The following is a 21946-nucleotide window of genomic DNA, read 5'->3' on the forward strand; positions in this document are numbered from 1 at the left end:
AAGGAAGGTATGCAAATACAATAAGCACTTGACAGTAGTCATCTGGAAAATGCAAATTAAAAACACATCTAGATTGTTCCATACTTCTATTAGAAAGGCTTAAAAAAAACCCAAACAAACCTGACAGTACCAAGAACTTTACAGCACAAAGACTGAACTTTAATGTATGGAAATTTAAAAAATAATTTAGGAGGCTGACAGATGTGAAAAGAATGACACTTTACCTCTGTAGTGTTCCTTCCAAAAACCCATAACCCCAGTCTAATCTAGAGAAAAATAGGCAAATCCCACTTGAGGAACACTCCTCAAAACTGTACAGGTCAGGACTTCCCTGGTGGTCCAGTGGCTGAGAATCCGCCTTCCAATGCAGGGGACACGGGTTCGAGCCCTGGTTAGGGAATTAAGATCCCACATGCTGCAGGGCTACTGAGCTCGCCCGCTTCAACTAAAGAGCCTGCGGGACTTCCCTGGTAGCACAGTGGTTGAGAATCCGCCTGCCAATGCAGGGGACACGGGTTCGAGCCCTGGTCCGGGAAGATCCCACATGCCACGGAGCAACTAAGCCCGTGCGACACAACTACTGAGCCTGCACTCTAGAGCCCACGAGCCACAACTACTGAGCCGGCACCACAACTACTGAAGCCCACGTGCCACAACTACTGAGCCCACGTGCCACAACTACTGAAGCCCACGTGCTCTAGGGCCCGCGTGTTGCAACTACTGAAGCCCGTGCACCTCCAGCCCATGCTCCACGACAAGAGAAGACACCTCAATGAGAAGCCTGTGCACCGCAATGAAGAGTAGCCCCCCATTCACCACAATGAGAGAACGCCCGCGCACAGCAATGAAGACCCAACATAGTCAAAAAATAATAAAATTTTAAAATAAGTAAATAAATAAAGAGCCTGCGTGCCACAAACTACAGAGTCCACATACTCTGGAGCCCAAGCACCACAACTAGAGAGAGAACACCCGCACACCACAACTAGAGAGAAGCCCACACGACGCAACAACAACAAAAAAGATCCTGCATGCCACAATGAAGACCTAACGCAGCCAAAAATTAAAAAATAATAATTAATTAAATAAATATAAAATAAAATACTTATTTACAAAAAAAAACTGTCCAGGTCATCAAGAACAAGGAAAGTCTGAGAAACTATCACTAAGGAAAAGTAAGGAAACCAGATTTCCTTAGCTTATACCTATGTCCTTCTTCTCTCCCAGGATCCCATCTAAGATACCATGTTATATTTAGTTGTCCTGTCTCTTGAGGCTTCTCTTGGCTGTGACAGTTTTTCAGACTCTTTTTTTTTTGGCTGCATTGGGTGTTCGTTGTTGCACATGGGCTTTCTCTAGTTGCAGCGAATGGGGGTTACTCTTCAGTGTGGTACACGGGCACCTCATTGCAGTGGCTTCTCTTGTTGTGGAGCACGGGCTCTAGGTGCACAGGTTTCAGTAGTTGCAGTATGCGGGCTCAGTAGTTGTGATTCTTGATCTCTACAGCACAGGCTCAGAAGTTGTGGCGCATGGACTTATTTGCTCCGCTGCATGTGGGATCTTCCTGGATCAGGGCTCGAACCCATGTCCCCTGCATTGGCAGGCAGATTCTTAACCACTGCACCACCAGAGAAGTGCTTAGACTCTTTTTTTGATGACTTTGACAGTCTTGAGGAGCGCTAGTCGGGAATTGTGTAGACCATCCCTCAACCGGGACTCGTCTGAAGTTCTTCTCATGATTAGACTGGGTTTATGGGTTTTTGGGAGGAAGACCACAGAGGTAAAGCACCCTTCTCGTCACACATCAAGGGTACATACCATCAACCTGATTTATCACTGTTGATGTTGACCCTCATCACCTTGCTCAGGTTCTCCACTGTAAAGAGACTCTTTTCTCCCTTCTCCACACGGTACTCTTTGGAAGAAAGTCACTATGCACGGTCCACAATTAAGGAAGAGGGATTATATTCCACCTCCCTGAGGGCAGAGTAGCTACATACATATATATATATATATATTTTAATACAATGGTTACTTTTTACTGCATTTTTAAAAATTAATTTATTCTATTTTATTTATTTTTGGCTGCATTGGGTCTTCGTTGCTGCGTGTGGGCTTTCTCTAGTTGCGGCGAGCGGGGGCTACTCTTCGTTGTGGTGCACAGGCTTCTCATTATGGTGGCTTCTCTTGTTGCGGAGCACAGGCTCTAGACGCACGGGCTCAGTAGTTGTGGCTCATGGGCTCTAGAGCGCAGGTTCAATAGTTGTGACACACGGGCTTAGCTGCTCTGAGGCATGTGGGATCTTCCTGGACCAGGGATAGAACCTATGTCCCCTGCACTGGCAGGCGGATTCTTAACCAATGCGCCACCGGGGAAGTCCAGCTACATAAATTTAGAATTTTTGCCCAGATCTGTCTATTTTCCTTCACTGATTTATTCAATCATATGGACTCAGATATTTATTTACACTGTGGGTTATAATCCAATACTACTTTACTTATTTTGTTGCAAAATGTATTTTATTTTCCAGCATTGGCCATTTGGAGCTCTTTCAGTTGGCTCCTGTTTCCCTTTGACATATGCTGAATTTATTTTAAACTGATATCTTTGTCTTCTCTTCCCAAGCACACTAGATCTCCTCCAGAGCAGTGAGGCTCTATGTGTCCTCAAGATCATTCTGCCAGGCACACTGCAGACGTGCAATAAACATGTGCTGAATAAAGGAATGAACAGAGGAATGAAGGACATTTTGGTTCCTTGGTGTGAGCAGTAGACGCCCAGTGCCTGAGCGTCCTAATTTTCCTTGGGAAACCATCCTCTCTCATCCCCAGCCTGGTGATGAAGACAATCAGGTGATGAAGTCAGTCAACAAAGCACCTCCCTCGGCCACAGGGTTTGGGGTGGGGACAGGCAGGTAACCCTATTCAGAGCCAAGGGGGCACCCTCTCATCCTCCACTGGATTGGATGTTGCAAGAACATGGGACTGAATCTGCTACAGCCACTGTTAGGGAGACAACAGTGAGCTGACCCAGACAGGGCAGAGCTGAGAGGTGGACTCCTTCTGAGGCCTAAACCATGCTGTCCTTGAGTAAGCCCTGCCTGTGGCTGTGAGTTATATGACCCAAAAAACGTCCTTTTCACTTACTCTGGTTTGGGTTGTGTTTCCTGTTCCTTATAATTAAAGCAACCCTTAGAATTCCTATATTGTTGACCTTTATTTTTATGACGAACAGTCAGTGGAGGTGAGATAACTGACCACTGAGCTGCATGACACCAGGTGACTGTACCAGGGCCTGGGTCTCCTTCTCAACCTTTCAGGGGCTGGGGACCCCAATCAGAAAGAGAAAACAGGGACAATCCTCTAATTCCTGAACCCTCAAGTTATTTTGTACACCTGCTTACTATCACCATCCCAGGCCAAAGACGGACACTAAGGAAGTTTAAAGGGCTCACAAACAAGTAAACCCCTAACAGCTGTACCATGAAACATCTACTCTGTACCATCCGGTCCACTGAACTCTACTAGTCACAAAACATTCACAAACACAGACGACCCTGTTGTGACCGGGAACCATCAGCTCCATTATGTGGTAAAATTGCATGAAGAGGTTAATGGAGGCAAAAGGCTTGATCCAGTAAGGTCCCATAGCGAGCCAAGGGTCAAGCTGAGACATGAAGCAACAGAACTGGTTTCTGCCACATCTGACCTTCATGGGCAGAGTACCATTGAGCCTGGATTGTGTACTTCCTCTTGACACCATGCGTAGTTGAAACACATACCTATCTTACCAGATATGTCTCTATTTCAGCAACATTAGAGCACAGTTTATAACAAGTTACCTGGCTGCTATATTACCCGAAAAGGAAATGGGAAGGAATGTGCAATCACTGTCAGAGAGAAGGTAGGAGAGGAAAAGCTCTGTGCCCTGAGCTTGGTTTTGTTCCTCAACAACAGACTCAGCAAGCCCAGCACCAATCCATGGGACCTGAGCACAACACATGAGGGAAGAACACTTCATCCATACCTGGCAGGTAAAAGTTTTAGAGACGAACTAATCACTCTTAGAAGATTTCCAAATAATGAGCCCAGAGTTCTGGTGGGTTAAGTCCTGCACCTCAGACGCTCAACTGGAAAGACTGTTTCTTCCTTGTTTACATTAGTGCTCAGCTCAGAGACAGTCAGCTGAGAACAGTATGATTCAGAAGAAGCAGTGGGCTTCAGGTCAGGAGATCTGGAGTTCTAACCCAGTGTTGACCCCATGAAAACTAAATTTAAACTGAGGCACATCATCACTCTGGGCCCCAGCTTCCTTAACTGCAAAAGAGATAAACAAAACCTGCACGTTTTACCTGACTGGATTGTGAGGATAAAACAGGACCTAGCAGATTTGAAAAAATTAGGTGCACAGTGCAAATATTAAATGGTGTTGGGACTCCGATGATAAAACATTCTCTAGGGATGCTCAGTGGTTCCCATAACTACCTTGCACAAGAAGGAGACGGCCTGTTTGCCAGGGCACTGCCTGGCACCTGTGCATGGTGTGTGAGCAGCCTACATATGAACCCAGACCCAGCTGTCCACAGCTACGGCAACCACAATCCCCAGCTTTTCTAGGACAGACACACTTCTTTCTATGTAGTTTGGTGTTTCCTTTCAAAACAGGAATGTATAACTAGATGTATTAAATGTATAACTGAATATTTTCTGTGCCTTTATAAAGCTATTCAAGTATATGTATTCACACATCAGAAGCTGACCACCCTCACTCACTCACAGAACCCCTGCCTCGGCCAGTCTGCACCCAACTCCCAGGGCTCTCCTCAGCGATACACTGAGCACCTACCCACTCTGGCTGCTCATTAGGCTCTTCTGGCTTGTGGTCAGAGGCCACAGGTGGGGGCGAGTAATCCTTCACAGGAGTGGTGAATTCCACGGGTCCTGTTCCTGGCAAGGGGAGTTTCAGCAGTGGGTAGCTGGGATGAACAAAAAGGAGAGAAGAGTTAGGACACGATGGCAGGTAGAAGCTGTGCTGAGGTAACAGTGACGCAGGAACCACTGCAGTTGCACTAAATTCTCCATGCTAGGAGAACTATACAAATGTACAAAATATTAGTCATAAAACTTCAGAGCTAGGAGAAAACTCAGAAGCCTCTAGATCAGAATTTTTCAAACTCCCTTTTAGTCACAGGAAACCCAATGCATAAACTATGAAGTAGTTTACTGGATGAATATTTTTGGAGATGTAATAAAGGCAAGATGCTACACAAACTTCTGGTCAAATTAGACATAAGTAAGACAACAAGAAAAAACTGGGGAGGGACTTCCCTGGTGGTCCAGTGGTTAAGACTCCGTGCTTCCACTGCAGGGGGCACGGGTTCGATCCCTGGTTGGGAAGTTCTACATGCTGCGCGGCGCAGCCAAAAAACAAAAAACAAAAACTGGGGAAACAAAAATCCAGAAGGATCCTGATTCAGACTGCTGAGCAAATTGCTCCAAGTTAAAGGGACAAACCATAGAAACTGTGCAAAACACATTGAGGGTGTGGTTTACACTAGATCAGGCTGAACAGAAGTCAATGGACCTACCACACACAAAGGAAAAAGCTTGGCCTAACATCAAAAAGTTGGCAAATGGATGTGCTTTTGTTTCAGATTTCACTTCTTTTAAAACTTTTTCTTCAGGACTTCCCTGGTGGTCCAGTGGTTAAGACTCCACGCTTCCACTGCAGGGTGGGCAGTTTTGATCCCTGGTCGGGGAAGTTCCGCATGCAGCACGGTGCGGGGGGAAAAAAAAAAATTGTACTACATAAAAGTTAATTCCCAGTTTTAAATAAAACTGGGAATTAACTTTTATGTAGTACAATGCACAAATCTTAAGTATAGGGACCTCCCTGGTGGCACAGTGGTTAAGAATCCGCCTGCCAATGCAGGGGACATGGGTTCGAGCCCTGGTCCGGGAAGATCCCACATGCCACGGAGCAACTAAGCCCGTGCGCCACAACTACTGAACCTGTGCTCTAGAGCCTGCGAGCCACAACTACTGAGCCCGCACGCCACAACTACTGAAGCCCGCATGCTTAGAACCCGTGCTCTGCAACAAGAGAAGTCACCGCAATGGGAAGCCCGCTCACCGCAACGAAGAGTAGCCCCCGCTCTCTGCAACTAGAGAAAGCCTGCGCGCAGCAACAAAGACCCAACGCAGCCAAAAATAAAATATAAATAAATTAATTTTTTAAAAATCTTAAGTATATAGTGCAATGAATTTTTACATATGCCTACACCTGTGTAACCACTACCTAGATCAAGCTATAAAATATCTCCAGAACCTCAGAAGGTGGCCTTGTGCCCTGGCCCAGTGAAGAGTATCCACTACCATAAACCACTATTAGAATTTCTATCACCATAAATTAGTTTTGCCTGTTTCTGATGGCATGTAACTGAAATCATCCATTCCACTGTGTATTCTTTTGTGACTGGCTGTTTTCACTTAAATTACATCTACTAGAGTCATCCACACTGGCACATGTAGCAGATCATTCTTTTCCGTATGTACTATTCTGCTGAATGAACATATTAGAGTGCATCTATCTATTCCAGTGTTGAGGAACATTTGGCTGCTCCCAACTGAAGCTATTAAGAATAGAGCTATTGTGGTAAGTTTTATGTATACACTCATTTTTATGTAAGCACTCATTTCTGTTGGGTATATTCATAGAATGAAACTTCTGGGTTGTGGAGTATACGTATATTTAGCTTTGTAGATCACACCAGTTTTCCAAAATACTTATTTAAAGTAGTTATTTAAATTTACGTTCCCACCAGCAGTGTGATAGGAGTTTCAACTGCTTCAAATCCTTGTCACCTCTTGATATTGTCAGTCCAATTAATTTTAACCATTTAGAGGAGGAGGTGGTGGTATCTCTCTGTGGTTTTAATATACAGCAAATAGTGTCGAAAACTCTTTCATATGCTTATTAGCCATTTGGATGAATCCTCTTTGGTGAAGCACCTCTTCAACTCTTTAACTGTTTTTAATTGAGTCGTCTTTATATATTCTAGATATGAGTCCGCAGTCCTTTATACAGCTATAAATTTCCCTCTTAGTTCTACTTTCACTGCAACCCATAAGTTTTGGTATATTGTGTTTTTGTTTTCATCATCTCAAGGTATTTTCTATTTTCCTCTCTGATTTCTTCTTCGACTCACTGGTTGTTTTAGAATATACTGTTTAATTTCCATGTATTTGTGAATTTTCCTTCTATTATCTTTTTAATTAAATTTATTTATTTTACTTATTTATTTTTGGCTGCATTGGGTCTTCGTTGCTGTGCGCAGGCTTTCTCTAGTTGCAGTGAGTGGGGGCTACTCTTCATTGCGGTGCACGGGTTTCTCATTGCGGTGGCTTCTCTGGTTGCAGAGCACAGGCTCTAGGCGCGCAGGCTTCAATAGTTGTGGCACGCGGGCTCTAGAGCGCAGGCTCAGTAGTTGTGGTGCACAGGCTTAGTCCCTCCGCGGCATGTGGGATCTTCCTGGACCAGGGCTCGAACCCGTGTCCCCTGCATTGGCTGGCGGATTCTTAACCACTGCACTGCCGGGGAAGCCTTCCTTCTATTATTGATTTTTAGTTTCATTCTGCTGTTATTGGAAAAGATCCTCTGTATGATTTCGATCTTTTTAAATTTACTGAGACTTGTTTGCGGCCTAACATATATGGTCTATCCGGGAGAATGTTTATGTTCACTTAAGAAGAATGTGTATTGGTCTAGCTGGTTTCAGTGTTGCTCAAGTCCTCCATTTCCTTATTGATCTTGTCTGCTTGTAGCCATCATTGAAAGCGGAGTATTGAAGACTTCAACTATTATTGGAGAACTGTATATTTCTCCTTTCAATTCTGTCAATTTTTGCTTCATATATTTTACGGATATGTTGTTAGGTGTTATATGTTTATAATGGTTATATCTTCTTGTTGTATTGAAGCATTTATCAATATATAATGTCCTTCTCTGTCTCTAATAAATTTTTTAATGTTGTCTGATCATAATATAGCCACTTCAGTTCTCTTTTGGGTACTGTTTAGCACAGAATATCATCTTCCATCCTTTTACTTTCAACCTCTTTGTGTTCTTATATCTAAAGTGTAGTGTATATCTAAGGATCTCCCTGGTGGTCCAGGTGGTTAAGACTCCGTGCTTCCAGTGTAGGGGGTATGGGTTTAATCCCTGGTCAGGGAACTGAGATTCCACATGCTGCAGGGCGCAGCCAAAAAAAAAAAAAAGTTAAAAAAAAAAGCGTAGTGTATATTTAAAGTGTCTTGTAGACAGCATGTAGATAAAGTCTTTGTAAAATCAAATTGGCCACTCTTTTAAAAGGAGAGTTTGATCCACCTACATTTAATGTGATTACTGACAAGGAAGGATTTATTTATGCCATTTAGCTATTTGTTTTGTTTGTCTTATATGATTTTCGTTCCTCAGTTCCTCCATTGCTGCCCTTTTTTTAAGAGGGGGGGATTGATTTTTTTGTAGTGTGCCACTTTGATTCCCTTCTACTTTCCTGTTCTACATATTTTAAAAGTTATTTTCTTAGTGGTCACCTTGGGAATTCTATTATTAACAACTTATAACAACCTAGGTTGAATAGAGGGGTTCAACAGCAAATCTGAGCAGAGAAGAAAGGATCAGCAATCATGAAAATAAGACAACTGAAATCATGCAGTCTGAGCAGCTTAGCTTCAACAGGATACACCCACTCTGTCTAGACATCCTTGTCTCTCCCCTTTTATATTGTTGTCACAGATTACACTTTACATTTAATCTCTTTAATGTAGATTTTAAATTATTGTTTAATACACTTGCCCTTTAAATCACAGAAGACAAAGAAAGAAATTACGAACCAACAATACTGATTATCTTTACTAGTGTTTATTTTTTCATATGGCTTCAAATTGCAGGGTAGGTGCACTGGTAACAATTTCCCTCAGCTTTTGTTTATCTGGAAATGTCTTAATTTCTCCTTCATTACTGAAGTATAGTTTTTGTTGTTTTTTTGGTTTTTTTTCAATTTGAAAGCAGTCACTATTTTTTTTTTTTTGCCACACCCTGCCGCATGCAGTAACTTAGTTCCCTGACCAGAGATCAAACCTGGGCCCCCGGGCTTCCCTGGTGGCGCAGTGGTTAAGAACCTGCCTGCCAACACAGGGGACATGGGTTTGAGCCCTGGTCCGGGAAGATCCCACATGCTGCAGAGCAACTAAGCCCATGAGCCACAACTACTGAGCCTGTGCTCTAGAGCCCACGAGCCACAACTAATGAGCCCATGCACCACAACTACTGAAGCCTGCACGCCTAGAGCCCGTGCTCCGCAATAAGAGAAGCCACTGCAATGAGAAGCCTGTGCACCGCAATGAAGAGTAGCCCCTGCTCACTGCAACTAGAGAAAGCCCACACGCAGCAACAAAGACCCAACACAGCCAAAAATAAATAAATAAAATAAATAAATTAAAAAAAAAAAACCTGTGCCCCCTGTGTTGGAAGCACAGTCTTAACCACTGGATCGCTAGGGAAGTCCCTGAAGTATAGTTTTGTAGAATTTAGAACTCTTGATTGAGTTTTTTTTCCTTTCAGGACTTTAAATATGTGATCCCACTGCCTTCTGGCCTCCATGGTTTCTGAGAAGAAATCAGCTATTAATCCATCAAGAATCCCTTTTATGTGAAGAGTTGCTTCTCTTTTGCTTCTTCCAAAAGCTAAGGTTCAGCTGTTTGGAGGTAGGTGTCAAGGGCTGTCTCTGGACTTAGCTAAGGTTTTGCTGGGGAAAGCTCCACACAATGCCCGGGCTGACCCCTGAGCTCTGGGTGCAGAGAGGAGTCCTGGGGCCCAGAGCTAAGACTGCTGAAGCTCTAGCTCTACTACAAGATGAAGGCAGGCAGTACATTTTATTTACCTACATTCACTTTCCATACAGTAGCTGCTCAAAACACTGACTAAAGGCAGCCTGTTTCTCAAGATTTGAAATATGTAAAACATCTGTGAATTCCAAGAGTCTAAACATTCCAGCAGGAAGAGAAAGAAGGTCAGCACACTCCAGAGCATCCACTTTCTTAGGATAAAGTCTCTTTGGAAATGTCCACAGGCCTTGAAATGCTTAAAGTGGCTCACAGTCATTCTCCAACCTTGCCCTGGAGCCACACAACTCCCCTCTTGCTTCTGAGGCTCTGTACTTGCTGGAACACTCTTGCTCATTCTTCTCCTAGATAACTCAGCTTCAAGGCCTCAACTACAGTATCATTTGCCTAGGAAGTCTTTCCCCTTTCCCCAAAACTGAGTTAAGGCCCCTCCTCCTATGAGCTACCAAAATGCCCCGTACTCACCCCAACACGGTTCTTATCACTGATGGTGAGCCTGCCCGTTTCTGTCTCTGTAACAATGATGATGGTTTCTAACTCTCACTGAGTACCTACTGTGTGCCAGGTGCCTTCCATCTTTTTTCTCATTTAAGCCTCACCACAGGGACTTCCCTGGTGGTCCAGTGGGTAAGACTCTGTGCTCCCAATGCAGGGGGCCTGGGTTTGATCCTTGGTTGGGGAACTAGATCCCACATGCGTGCCGCAACTAAGAAGTCCACATGCAACAATGAAGATCCCATGTGCTGCAACTAAGACCCAGCGCAGCCAAAATAAATAAATAAATAAATATTTTTTAAAAAAGCCTCACCACAACCCAACAAGGCACACAGAAGCTATATCCCCTCTAGCCCCCAAGAAAGTGACAGAACCAGTATATGAACACAGGCAGTCTGGCCCCAGAGTCCACCCTCTTAACATCACACTATACTCTTGTATTACATTTCTGTTTTGTTTAAAAATTTAAACAGGTAGGAGTAGGAACCAAGATGGCGGAGAAGAAGGATGTGCTCTCACTCCCTCTTGCGAGAACACCAGAATCACAACTAGCTGCTGGACAGTCATCGACAGGAAGACACTGGAACTCACCAAAAAAGATACCCCACATCCAAAGACAAAGGAGAAGCCACAATGAGATGGTAGGAGGGGCGCAACCACAGTAAAATCAAATCCCATAACTGCTGGGTGGGTGACTCACAGACTGGCGAACACTTATACCACAGAAGTCCACCCACTGGAGTGAAGGTTCTGAGCCCCACGTCAGGCTTCCCAACCTGGGGGTCCGGCAACGGGAGGAGGAATTCATAGAGAATCAGACTTTGAAGCCTAGTGGGAATTGATTGCAGGACTTCGACAGGACTGGGGGAAACAGAGACCCCACTCTTGGAGGGTGCACACAAAACAGTGTGTGCATCGGGACCCAGGGGAAGGAGCAGTGACCCCGGGGGAGACTGAAGCAGACCTACCTGCCAGTGTTGGAGGGTCTCCTGCAGAGGCGGGGGGTGGCTCTGTTTCACTGTGGGGACAAGGACACTGGCAGCAGAAGTTCTGGGAAGTACTCCTTGGCGTGAGCCTTCCCAGAGTCTGTCATTAGCCCCACCAAAGAGCCCAGGTAGGCTCCAGTGTTGGGTTGCCTCAGGCAAAACAACCAACAGGGAGGGAACCCAGCCCCACCCATCAACAGTCAAGTGGATTAAAGTTTTACTGAGCTCTGACCACCAAAGCAACAGTCAGCTCTACCCACCACCAGAGCCTCCCATCAAGCCTCTTAGATAGCCTCATCCACCAGAGGGCAGACAGCAGAAGCAAGAAAAACTATAATCCTGCAGCATGTGGAACAAAAACCACATTCACAGAAAGACAAGATGAAAAGGCAGAGGACTATGTACAGATGAAGGAACAAGATAAAACCCCAGAAAAAGAACTAAATGAAGTGGAGATAGGCAATCTTCCAGAAAAAGAATTCAGAATAATGATAGTGAAAATGATCCAGGACCTCGAAAAAAGAATGGAGGCAGAGATGGAGAAGATGCAAGAAATGTTTAACAAAGACCTAGAAGAATTAAAGAACAAACAAACAGAGATGAACAATACAATAACTGAAATGAAAACTACACTAGAATGAATCAATAGCAGAATAACTGAGGCAGAAGAACCTGGACCTGTCCTTCCAGTGACCTGGAAGACAGAATGGTGGAATTCACTGCTGCTGAACAGAGTAAAGAAAAAAGAATGAAAATAAATGAAGACAGCCTAAGAGACCTCTGGGACAACATTAAATGCAACAACATTCGCATTATAGGGGTCCCAGAAGGAGAAGAGAGAGAGAAAGGACCAGAGAAAATATTTGAAGAGATTATAGTCGAAAACTTCCCTAACATGGGAAAGGAAATAGCCACCCAAGTCCAGGAAGCACAGAGAGTCCCAGGCAGGATAAATCCAAGGAGAAACACGCAGAGACACATAGTAATCAAAGTGGCAAAAATTAAAGACAAAGAAAAATTATTGAAAGCAGCAAGGGAAAAACGACAAATAACATACAAGGGAACTCCCATAAGGTTAACAGCTGATTTCTCAGCAGAAACTCTACAAGCCAGAAGGGAGTGGCACCATATATTTAAAGTGATGAAAGGGAAGAACCTACAACCAAGATTACTCTACCCGGCAAGGATCTCATTCAGATTTGATGGAGAAATCAAAAGCTTTACAGAGAAGCAGAAGCTAAGAGAATTCAGCACCACCAAACCAGCTCTACAACAAATGCTAAAGGAACTTCTCTAAGTGGGAAACACAAGAGAAGAAAAGGACCTACAAAAACAAACCCAAAACAATTAAGAAAATGGTCATAGGAACATACATATCGATAATTACCTTAAACGTGAACAGATTAAATGCTCCAACCAAAAGACACAGGCTTGCTGAATGGATACAAAAACAAGACCCATATATATGCTGTCTACAAGAGACCCACTTCAGACCTAGGGACACATACAGACAGACTGAAAGTGAGGGGATGGAAAAAGATATTCCATGCAAATGGAAATCAAAAGAAAGCTGGAGTAGCTATACTCATATCAGATAAAATAAACTTTAAAATAAAGAATGTTGCAAGAGACAAGGAAGGACACTACATAATGATCAAGGGATCAATCCAAGAAGATATAACAATTATAAATATATACGCACCCAGCATAGGAGCACCTCAATACATAAGGCAACTGCTAACAGCTATAAAAGAGGAAATCGACAGTAACACAATAATAGTGGGGGACTTTAACATCTCACTTACACCAATGGACAGATCATCCAAAATGAAAATAAATAAGGAAACAGAAGCTTTAAATGACATAATAGACCAGATAGATTTAATTGATATTTATAGGACATTCCATCCAAAAACAACACATTACACTTTCTTCTCAAGTGCGCACGGAACATTCTCCAGGATAGATCACATCTTGGGTCACAAATCAAGCCTCAGTAAATTTAAGAAAACGGAAATCATATCAAGCATCTTTTCTGACCACAACGCTGTGAGATTAGAAATGAATTAACAGGGGAAAAAACGTAAAAAACACAAACACATGGAGGCTAAACAATACGTTACTAAATAACCAAGAGATCACTGAAGAAATCAAAGAGGAAATCAAAAAATACCTAGAGACAAATGACAATGAAAACACGACGATCCAAAACCTATGGGGTGCAGCAAAAGCAGTTCTTAGAGGGATGTTTATAGCTATACAAGCCTACCTAAAGAAACAAGAAAAACTCAAGTAAACAATCTAACCTTACACCTAAAGGAACTAGAGAAAGAAGAACAAACAAAACCCAAAGTTAGCAGAAGGAAAGAAATCATAAAGATCAGAGCGGAAATAAATGAAATAGAAACAAAGAAAACAATAGCAAAGATCAATAAAACTAAAAGCTGGTTCTTTGAGAAGATAAACAAAATTCATAAGCCATTAGCCAGACTCATCAAGAAAAAGAGGGAGAGGACTCAAATCAATAAAATTAGAAATGAAAAAGGAGAAGTTACAACAGACACCATAGAAATACAGGGCATCCTAAGAGACTACTACAAGCAACTCTGTGCCAATAAAATGGACAACCTGGAAGAAATGGACAAATTCTTAGAAAGGTATAACCTTCCAAGACTGAACCAGGAATAAACAGAAAATATGAACAGACCAATCACAAGTACTAAAATTGAAACTATGATTAAAAATCTTCTAACAAACAAAAGTCCAGGACCAGATGGCTTCACAGGTGAATTCTATCAAACATTTAGAGAAGAGCTAACACCCATCCTTCTCAAACTCTTCCAAAAATCTGCAGAGGAAGAAACACTCCCAAACTCATTCTATGAGGCCACCATCACCCTGATACCAAAACCAGACAAAGATACTACAAAAAAAGAAAATTACAGACCAATATCACTCATGAATATAGATGCAAAAATCCTCAACAAAATACTAGCAAACAGAATCCAACAACACATTAAACGGATCATACACCACAATCAAGTGGGATTTATCCCAGGGATGCAAGGATTCTTCAATATACGCAAATCAATCAATGTGATATTAACAAATTGAAGAACAAAAACCATATGATCATCTCAATAGATGCAGAAAAAGCTTTTGACAAAATTCAACACCCATTTATGATAAAAACTCTCCAGAAAGTGGGCATAGAGGGAACCTACCTCAACATAATAAAGGCCATATACGACAAACTCACAGCAAACATCATTCTCAATGGTGAAAAACTGGAAGCATTTCCTCTAAGATCAGGAACGAGACAAGCATGTCCACTCTCACCACTATTATTCAACATAGTTTTGGAAGTCCTAGCCACGGCAATCAGAGAAGAAAAAGAAATAAAAGGAATACAAATTGGAAAAGAAGAAGTAAAACTGTCACTGTTTGCAGATGACATGATACTATACATAGAGAATCCTAAAAATGCCACCAGAAAACTACTAATCAATGAATTTGGTAAAGTTGCAGGATACAAAATTAATGCACAGAAATCTCTTGCATTCCTATACACTAATGATGAAAAATCTTAAAGAGAAATTATGGAACACTCCCATTTACCATTGCAACAAAAAGAATAAAATATCTAGGAATAAGCCTACCTAGGGAAACAAAAGACCTGTATGCAGAAAACTGTAAGACACTGATTAAAGAAATTAAAGATGATATCAACAGATAGAGAGATATACCATGTTCTTGGATTGGAAGAATCAATATTGTGAAAATGACTATACTACCCAAAGCAATCTACAGATTCAATGCAATCCCTATCAAATTACCAATGGCATTTTTTACGGAACTCGAACAAATCATTTTAAAATTTGTATGGAGACACAAAAGACCCCGAATAGCCAAAGCAGTCTTGAGGGAAAAAAACGGAGCTGGAGGAATCAGACTCCCTGACTTCAGACTATACTACAAAGGTACAATAATCAAGACAATATGGTACTGGCACAAAAACAGAAACACAGATCAATGGAACAAGATAGAAAGCCCAGAGGTAAACCCACGCACCTATGGTCAACTAATCTATGACAAAGGAGGCAAAGATATACAATGGAGAAAAGACAGTCGCTTCAATAAGTGGTGCTGGGAAAACTGGACAGCTACATGTAAAAGAATGAAATTAGAACACTTCCTAACACCATACACAAAAATAAACTCAAAATGGAATCGAGACCTAAATGTAAGACCAGACACTATAAAACTCTTAGAGGAAAACATAGGAAGAACACTCTTTGACATAAATCACAGCAAGATCTTTTTTGATCCACCTCCTAGAGTAATGGAAATAAAAACAAAAATAAACAAATGGGACCTAATGAAACTTCAAAGCTTTTGCACAGCAAAGGAAACCATAAACAAGAAAAGACAACCCTCAGAATGGGAGAAAATATTTGCAAACAAATCAACGGACAAAGGATTAATCTCCAAAATATATAAACAGCTCATTCAGCTCAATATTAAAGAAACAAACAACCCAATCCAAAAATGGGCAGAAGACCTAAATAGACATTTCTCCAAAGAAGACATACAGATGGCCAAGAAGCACATGAAAAGATGCTCAACATCACTAATTATTAGAGAAATGCAAATCAAAACTACAATGAGGTATCACCTCACACCAGTTAGAATGGGCATCATCAGAAAATCTACAAACAACAAATGCTGGAGAGGGTGTGGAGAAAAGGGAACCCTCTTGCACTGTTGGTGGGAATGTAAATTGATACAGCCACTATGGAGAACAGTATGGAGGTTCTTTAAAAAACTAAAAATAGATTTACCATATGATCCAGCAATCCCACTACTGGGCGTATACCCAGAGAAAACGATAATTCAAAAAGACACATGCACCCCAAAGTTTATTGCAGCACTATTTACAATAGCCAGGTCATGGAAGCAACCTAAATGCCCATCGACAGACGAATGGATAAAGAAGTTGTGGTACATATATACAATGGAATATTACTCAGCCATAAAAAGGAACGAAACTGAGTCATTTGTTGAGACGTGGATGGATCTAGAGAATGTCATACAGCGTGAAGTAAGTCAGAAAGAGAAAAACAAATATCGTATATTAACGCATGTATGTGGAACCTAGAAAAATGGTACAGATGAGCTGGTTTGCAGGGCAGAAGTTGAGACACAGATGTAGAGAACAGACATATGGACACCAAGGGGGGAAAACTGCGGTGGGGTGGGGATGGTGGTGTGCTAAATTGGGCGATTGGGATTGACATGTATACACTGATGTGTATAAAATTGATGACTAATAAGAACCTGCAGTATAAAAAAACAAACAAAACAACTAATACTAAACTTTCATTGGGTTATTTGTATGGAAATATGTTAATATAAATGTTCCAGACATTACATGAAATTTCTAAAAATCTTATATGTTCTGGTATAATGTTATAAGTCATAATTCTAGTTATTACTTTAAAATGTATATCTCAGAAATAACTAAATTTCCTTGTCAATTGCATTATTATGAACTTTCATCAAATCTTTAACCGTGGTCATTTTTAAGTCTTTTGTCATTTACAGACAGTTCTGGGTGTACTCTGATGCTTTTGCAAATATGTTCTTATAAAAGGGTTTCATCTTCAAGGAATTCATGGAAAAGACTCTGACAAGTACAGGTTTCTGGTAACTGACTGTACTGCTGAACTGAATGAATAAGTATTTTCAGAACTCTAATGAAAAACTGATGAACTCATAAAAGTGCTAACAAAAGATCAAGATGAAAAAAAAATTAATTACATGGGACTGAGTGAACTGATGAGGATGATTATAATTTTTGTGACTTTCTGTTTGAATTAAAAAAAATTTAAATAATCATAAATTCCTTTTAACAGAAGCACAAGAAAAACACCAAGAAAAAGATTCTACAAAAATGCAAAATGCAAGGTTTCTTTTTTTTAAAGTTTTTATTGGAGTATAGTTGCTTTACAATGTTGTGTTAATTTCTACTGTACTACAAAGTGAACCAGCTATACATATACATATATCCCCTCTTTTTTGGATTTCCTTCCCATTTAGGTCACCACAGTGCATTAAGTAGAGATTCCTGTGCTATACAGTAGGTTCACATTAGTTATCTATTTTATACATAGTATCAACAGTGTATATGTGTCAATCCCAATCTCCCAATTCCTCCCACCCCATCCCTTTCCCCCTTGGTATCCATACATTTGTTCTCTACATCTGTATCTGTATTTCTGCTTTGCAAATAAGATCATCTATACCATTTTTCTAGATTCTACGTATATGTGTTAATATATGATATTTGTTTTTCTCTTTGACTTACTTCACTCTGTATGACACTCTCTAGGTCCATCCATGTCTCTACAAATGACCCAATTTCGTTCCTTTTTACAGCTGAGTAATATTCCATTGTATATATGTACCACATCTTCTTTATCCATTCCTCTACTGATGGACATTGAGGTTGCTTCCATGACCTGGCTATTGTAAATAGTGCTGCTATGAACACTGGGGTGCATGTGTCTTTTTGAATTATGGTTTTCTCTGGGTATATGCCCAGTAGTGGGATTGCTGGGTCATATGGTAGTTCTATTTTTAGTTTTTTAAGGAATCTCCATACTGTTTTCCATAGTGGCTGTATCAATTTACATTCTCACCATATGTGGAAATTCTTAATAAATCTATGTTTCAACTTGTGTTTTGTAAATGAAGTCCATCACAATGGAGCATGTGCTGAGGATTTGGAGTGTAGGTTCACAGGTGGTCCCTCCTCCCCGGGACAGGTGCTTGACCACCAGCTCCCCTGCCAACTTGCATCCCAGAATCTGGCCTTCCCCTCCCTGTCCAGGTATCCATTTGCTGCTGCCCCCTGGAGGCACCTGACCAAAACATGGAGGGCTGTTCAGAAGTGCATACCCTGCTGTGTCCTGGAGCAGGGTGAGGCACTGGCCATCACCTAGCCCATGCTGGCTGCACCACAGCAATCTGATGGGCATTTTGGCAGGAGGAAGCCTTTCATCCACTCCCATCTGAGCATATTTTAGTACTTTTTTTTTTTTTTTTTTTTTTTTAGTTAATTTATCTATTTAATTTTGGCTGTGTTGGGTCTTCATTTCTGTGCAAGAGCTTTCTCTAGTTGCGGCAAGCGGGGGCCACTCTTCATCGCGGTGTGCGGGCCTCTCATTGTCGCAGCCTCTCTTGTTGCGGAGCACAAGCTCCAGACGCGCAGGCTCAGTAGTTGTGGCTCACGGGCCTAGTTGCTCCACGGCATGTGGTATCTTCCCAGACCAGGGCTTGAACCCGTGTCCCCTGCATTAGCAGGCAGATTCTCAACCACTGCGCCACCAGGGAAGCCCTTAGTACCTTTAACAGTACTTTTCCCCTGCTTTCTGAAGCAGCAGCCCTGCATTTTCACGTTGCACTGGGTCCCACAAATGATGATGCTGGCTCTACATCTCCCATTCTCACTCCCAGTCATCTGTGATGGGAGCTCAGGAGACAAGGAAGACATACAGGAAGAGCAACCAGAAAAATGACACTCAAGAGATGTGGCACAGGACACCTCTCTGGAGACATCAGGAGTGGGACATGTTTTCTCTCTTCCCTTCTCAGGGGAGAACAATACAGGACTCGGGGTGGGGTAGTGACAGACTATAAAGGGAAATTTCTGAGATCTCCTTATCTCTCTTCTGTTGGAGGAAATCTGGGGTTGGAGGAAATTTCGGGTGATAAAGGAGTCTTTGATCTCCTACAAGCCTTTCAGAGCTTTTCCAGAGCTCGTGTGTGAGGTCAGGGGTAACTTCTGCTTGGAGGGAGGCTCTGGCTTTGGAATGCTGAACAGGACCCAGGAGCAGCTTCTGGAGCTGGTCCCCTGGGCTCCTGAGTCTAGGCTTTGGGGCAGAGGTCAGTGGTGCTCTGGGACTTTGTTCTCAGCTATCCAGCCCGGCTCTCCAAAGCACAGGTGCAGACAGGGCTTCAGTTACTCATATTTCTTTCTTGTTCATGAAAGGAATATAAATGTGTCCAGAGAGTGGCCACATAGGTACAAAAAGAGGGAGCCTGTTCTATAGTCTCTTGTGTGCCCACCCACAAAGGGGTCACGATGATCGTAGGGAAACCTGAGCTGTGGGCAGACAAGGGAGAGAGGTTGAGAGCGGAGGCCACCACAACTGAGATGTCCAGCCTCAGCCTGAAGGTGCTGCTTTCCTCCAGAGAAAAAGAAGGAGGAAGGGGCCAAGTCTGCTCTCAGATACCCACACAGGCTGTAGGATTATCCTCCTTCAGGAGGTTTGGAATGGTCTCATCATGATTCCAACTTGCTCTCCAAGTTAAAATCCACCCTCTCTAACCATGACCAGCAGGTTATGGAATCACAGGTGACCTGATGACCCCTCACATTAACCTCTGACCCACACATAGGGCAATTCAGCTGTCCTGGCACCCAGACACTCTTCCTTCATTCCATGGCATACCTACCACTTCCCAGGACAGGTCCCAAGAAATAGCACCCTCTGCCTTGCTGGACTGCTGCTGAGCCACACCTCTGGTCCTGGTGGCCTAACCTCTAGGAAATGTAAACAGATACCTCTTGCCACAGTGCCTACTTGCTACAAGTTTCATCAGATTTTCCCAGAGGAAAGAGCATTTATGGCTCCCAGGGTGATCCAGTGGGATGAACAGGTCCACAGCCCAGGCAGCTGCTAGATCCAGACAGAGGTAGCAAGAGCAGCAGTCCTTTCGGTTCAAGCTGAACAACTCTCTCATTCCAGGTACAATAAAGGTAAGCAGTTAAATGGAATCTGAGTATCTAATAAAACTACTAAAAGCTGTCTACTCATTTCTCCAAAGAAGACATACAGATGGCCAATAAGCACATGAAAAGATGCTCAACATCACTAATTATTAGAGAAATGCAAATCAAAACTACAGTGAGGTACCATCTCACACCAGTCAGAATGGCTATCATCAAAAAATCCACCAACAATAAATGCCAGAGAGGGTGTGGAGAGAAGGGAACCCTCCTACACTCCTGGTGGGAATGTAAATTGGTACAGCCACTACAGAAACAATACAGAGGTTCCTTAAAAAAACAAAAATAGAGTTGCCATGTGATCCAACAATCCCACTCCTGGGCACATACCCGGAGAAAACCAAAATTCAAAAAGATACATGCACCCCTATGTTCACAGCAGCACTATTTACAATAGCCAAGACATGGAAACAACCTAAATGTCTTGACAGATGAATGGATAAAGAAGATGTGGTAAATATATACAATGGAATACTACTCATAAAAAAAGAATGAAATAATGCCATTTGCAGCAACATGGATGGACCTAGAGATGATCATACAAAGTGAAGTCAGCAAGAGAAAGACAAATACTTTATGATATCACTTATATGTGGAATCTAAAATATGACACAAATGTGACCTTATTTATGAAACAGAGACAGACTCACAGACATAGAAGACAAACTTATGGTTACAAAAGGGGAAAGGGGGTCAGGGAGGGATAAATAAGGAGTTTGGGATTAGAAGATACAAACTACTATATATAAAATAAACAAAACAAGGTCCTACTGTATAGCATAGGGAACTATATTCAATATCCTATAATAAACCATAATGGAAAAGAATATGAAAAAGAATTTGTGTATATATATGTATAACTGAATCACTTTGCTGTACACCAGAAACTAACACAACACTGTAAATCAATTATCCTTCAATTAAAAAAAAATTACAGAATATGAAAAAAAAAAACACCTATCTATTAACCACACTTTATTTTCTGCAGGCAACCTGTAGCTCTGGCAGAAGGGGAGATGCTCTGGATAGAAAAGCTTCCCATACAGAAGAGGATAGCGAGGCTTGTGCCCTGGGTCCACAATATCTGGTCTCCTTTCCATAAAGGCCCAGAATCTCTGGATTTTCTGATGCAACAACCTTTATCATCTTTGGAGGCTGAGGGACTTCATCTAGCCTTAGAAATTTTCTCCTAAGCCAATCAGATTTTAAGAAATTTTAAAAATTCCTTTACAATCACATAACAAAGATGCTGGTTTGAAAAAATAAGTACACAGCATTAAGAATGTGACGGTACACCCCAGTACAGGGTGACTGTAAAGACAAGAGGAAACCATAGTGCCCTTAGAGAGTGGGACCAAAAGAGGCAGCAGGTTCAGAGGGGTGCGCCAGGGTAGTAGCCTCCCTGTGCTTTTGTTGGGAGAGCGGCGAGCTGCATGAACACAACCATAAACAGGAAAGGAGGCAAGGAATATGCCACCTATTCTTCCTGCAGGGCTCAGCTCAGGTGTCCTCCTCCCTGGAAGCCTCCCTAACGCTGTCTCCCTTTGCACCAAGGTTAGGTCAAATCTGCTATGCACAATACCCAATGGCACTGCAGTTATCTCTCTCAGGCCGAGACTGTGGGAGGGACTGTGTTCTGCGTCACTGGTCTGGCACAGTTCTTGGCATATATTATAGCAATCTTTATTGAGGTGGCTGTAAAACC

At 42.2% G+C, this 21946-nt stretch overlaps 1 protein-coding gene across 4 annotated transcripts in view; it reads right to left on the reverse strand.

The window, feature by feature from the left end:
* Nucleotides 1-21946, reverse strand: part of SCAP (SREBF chaperone) — a 93897-nt gene that overhangs the window by 19821 nt on the left and 52130 nt on the right. For all 4 annotated transcript variants that reach the window (XM_082411958.1, XM_082411959.1, XM_082411957.1 and 1 more), the window contains exon 3: nt 4847-4976. In XM_082411958.1, the coding sequence (XP_082268084.1) occupies nt 4847-4976 (130 nt within the window). The remainder of the gene's footprint in view (nt 1-4846; nt 4977-21946) is intronic.

Source organism: Balaenoptera physalus, assembly GCF_965194825.1.
Source record: "Balaenoptera physalus genome assembly, chromosome: 11".
Lineage (NCBI taxonomy): Eukaryota > Metazoa > Chordata > Mammalia > Artiodactyla > Balaenopteridae > Balaenoptera > Balaenoptera physalus.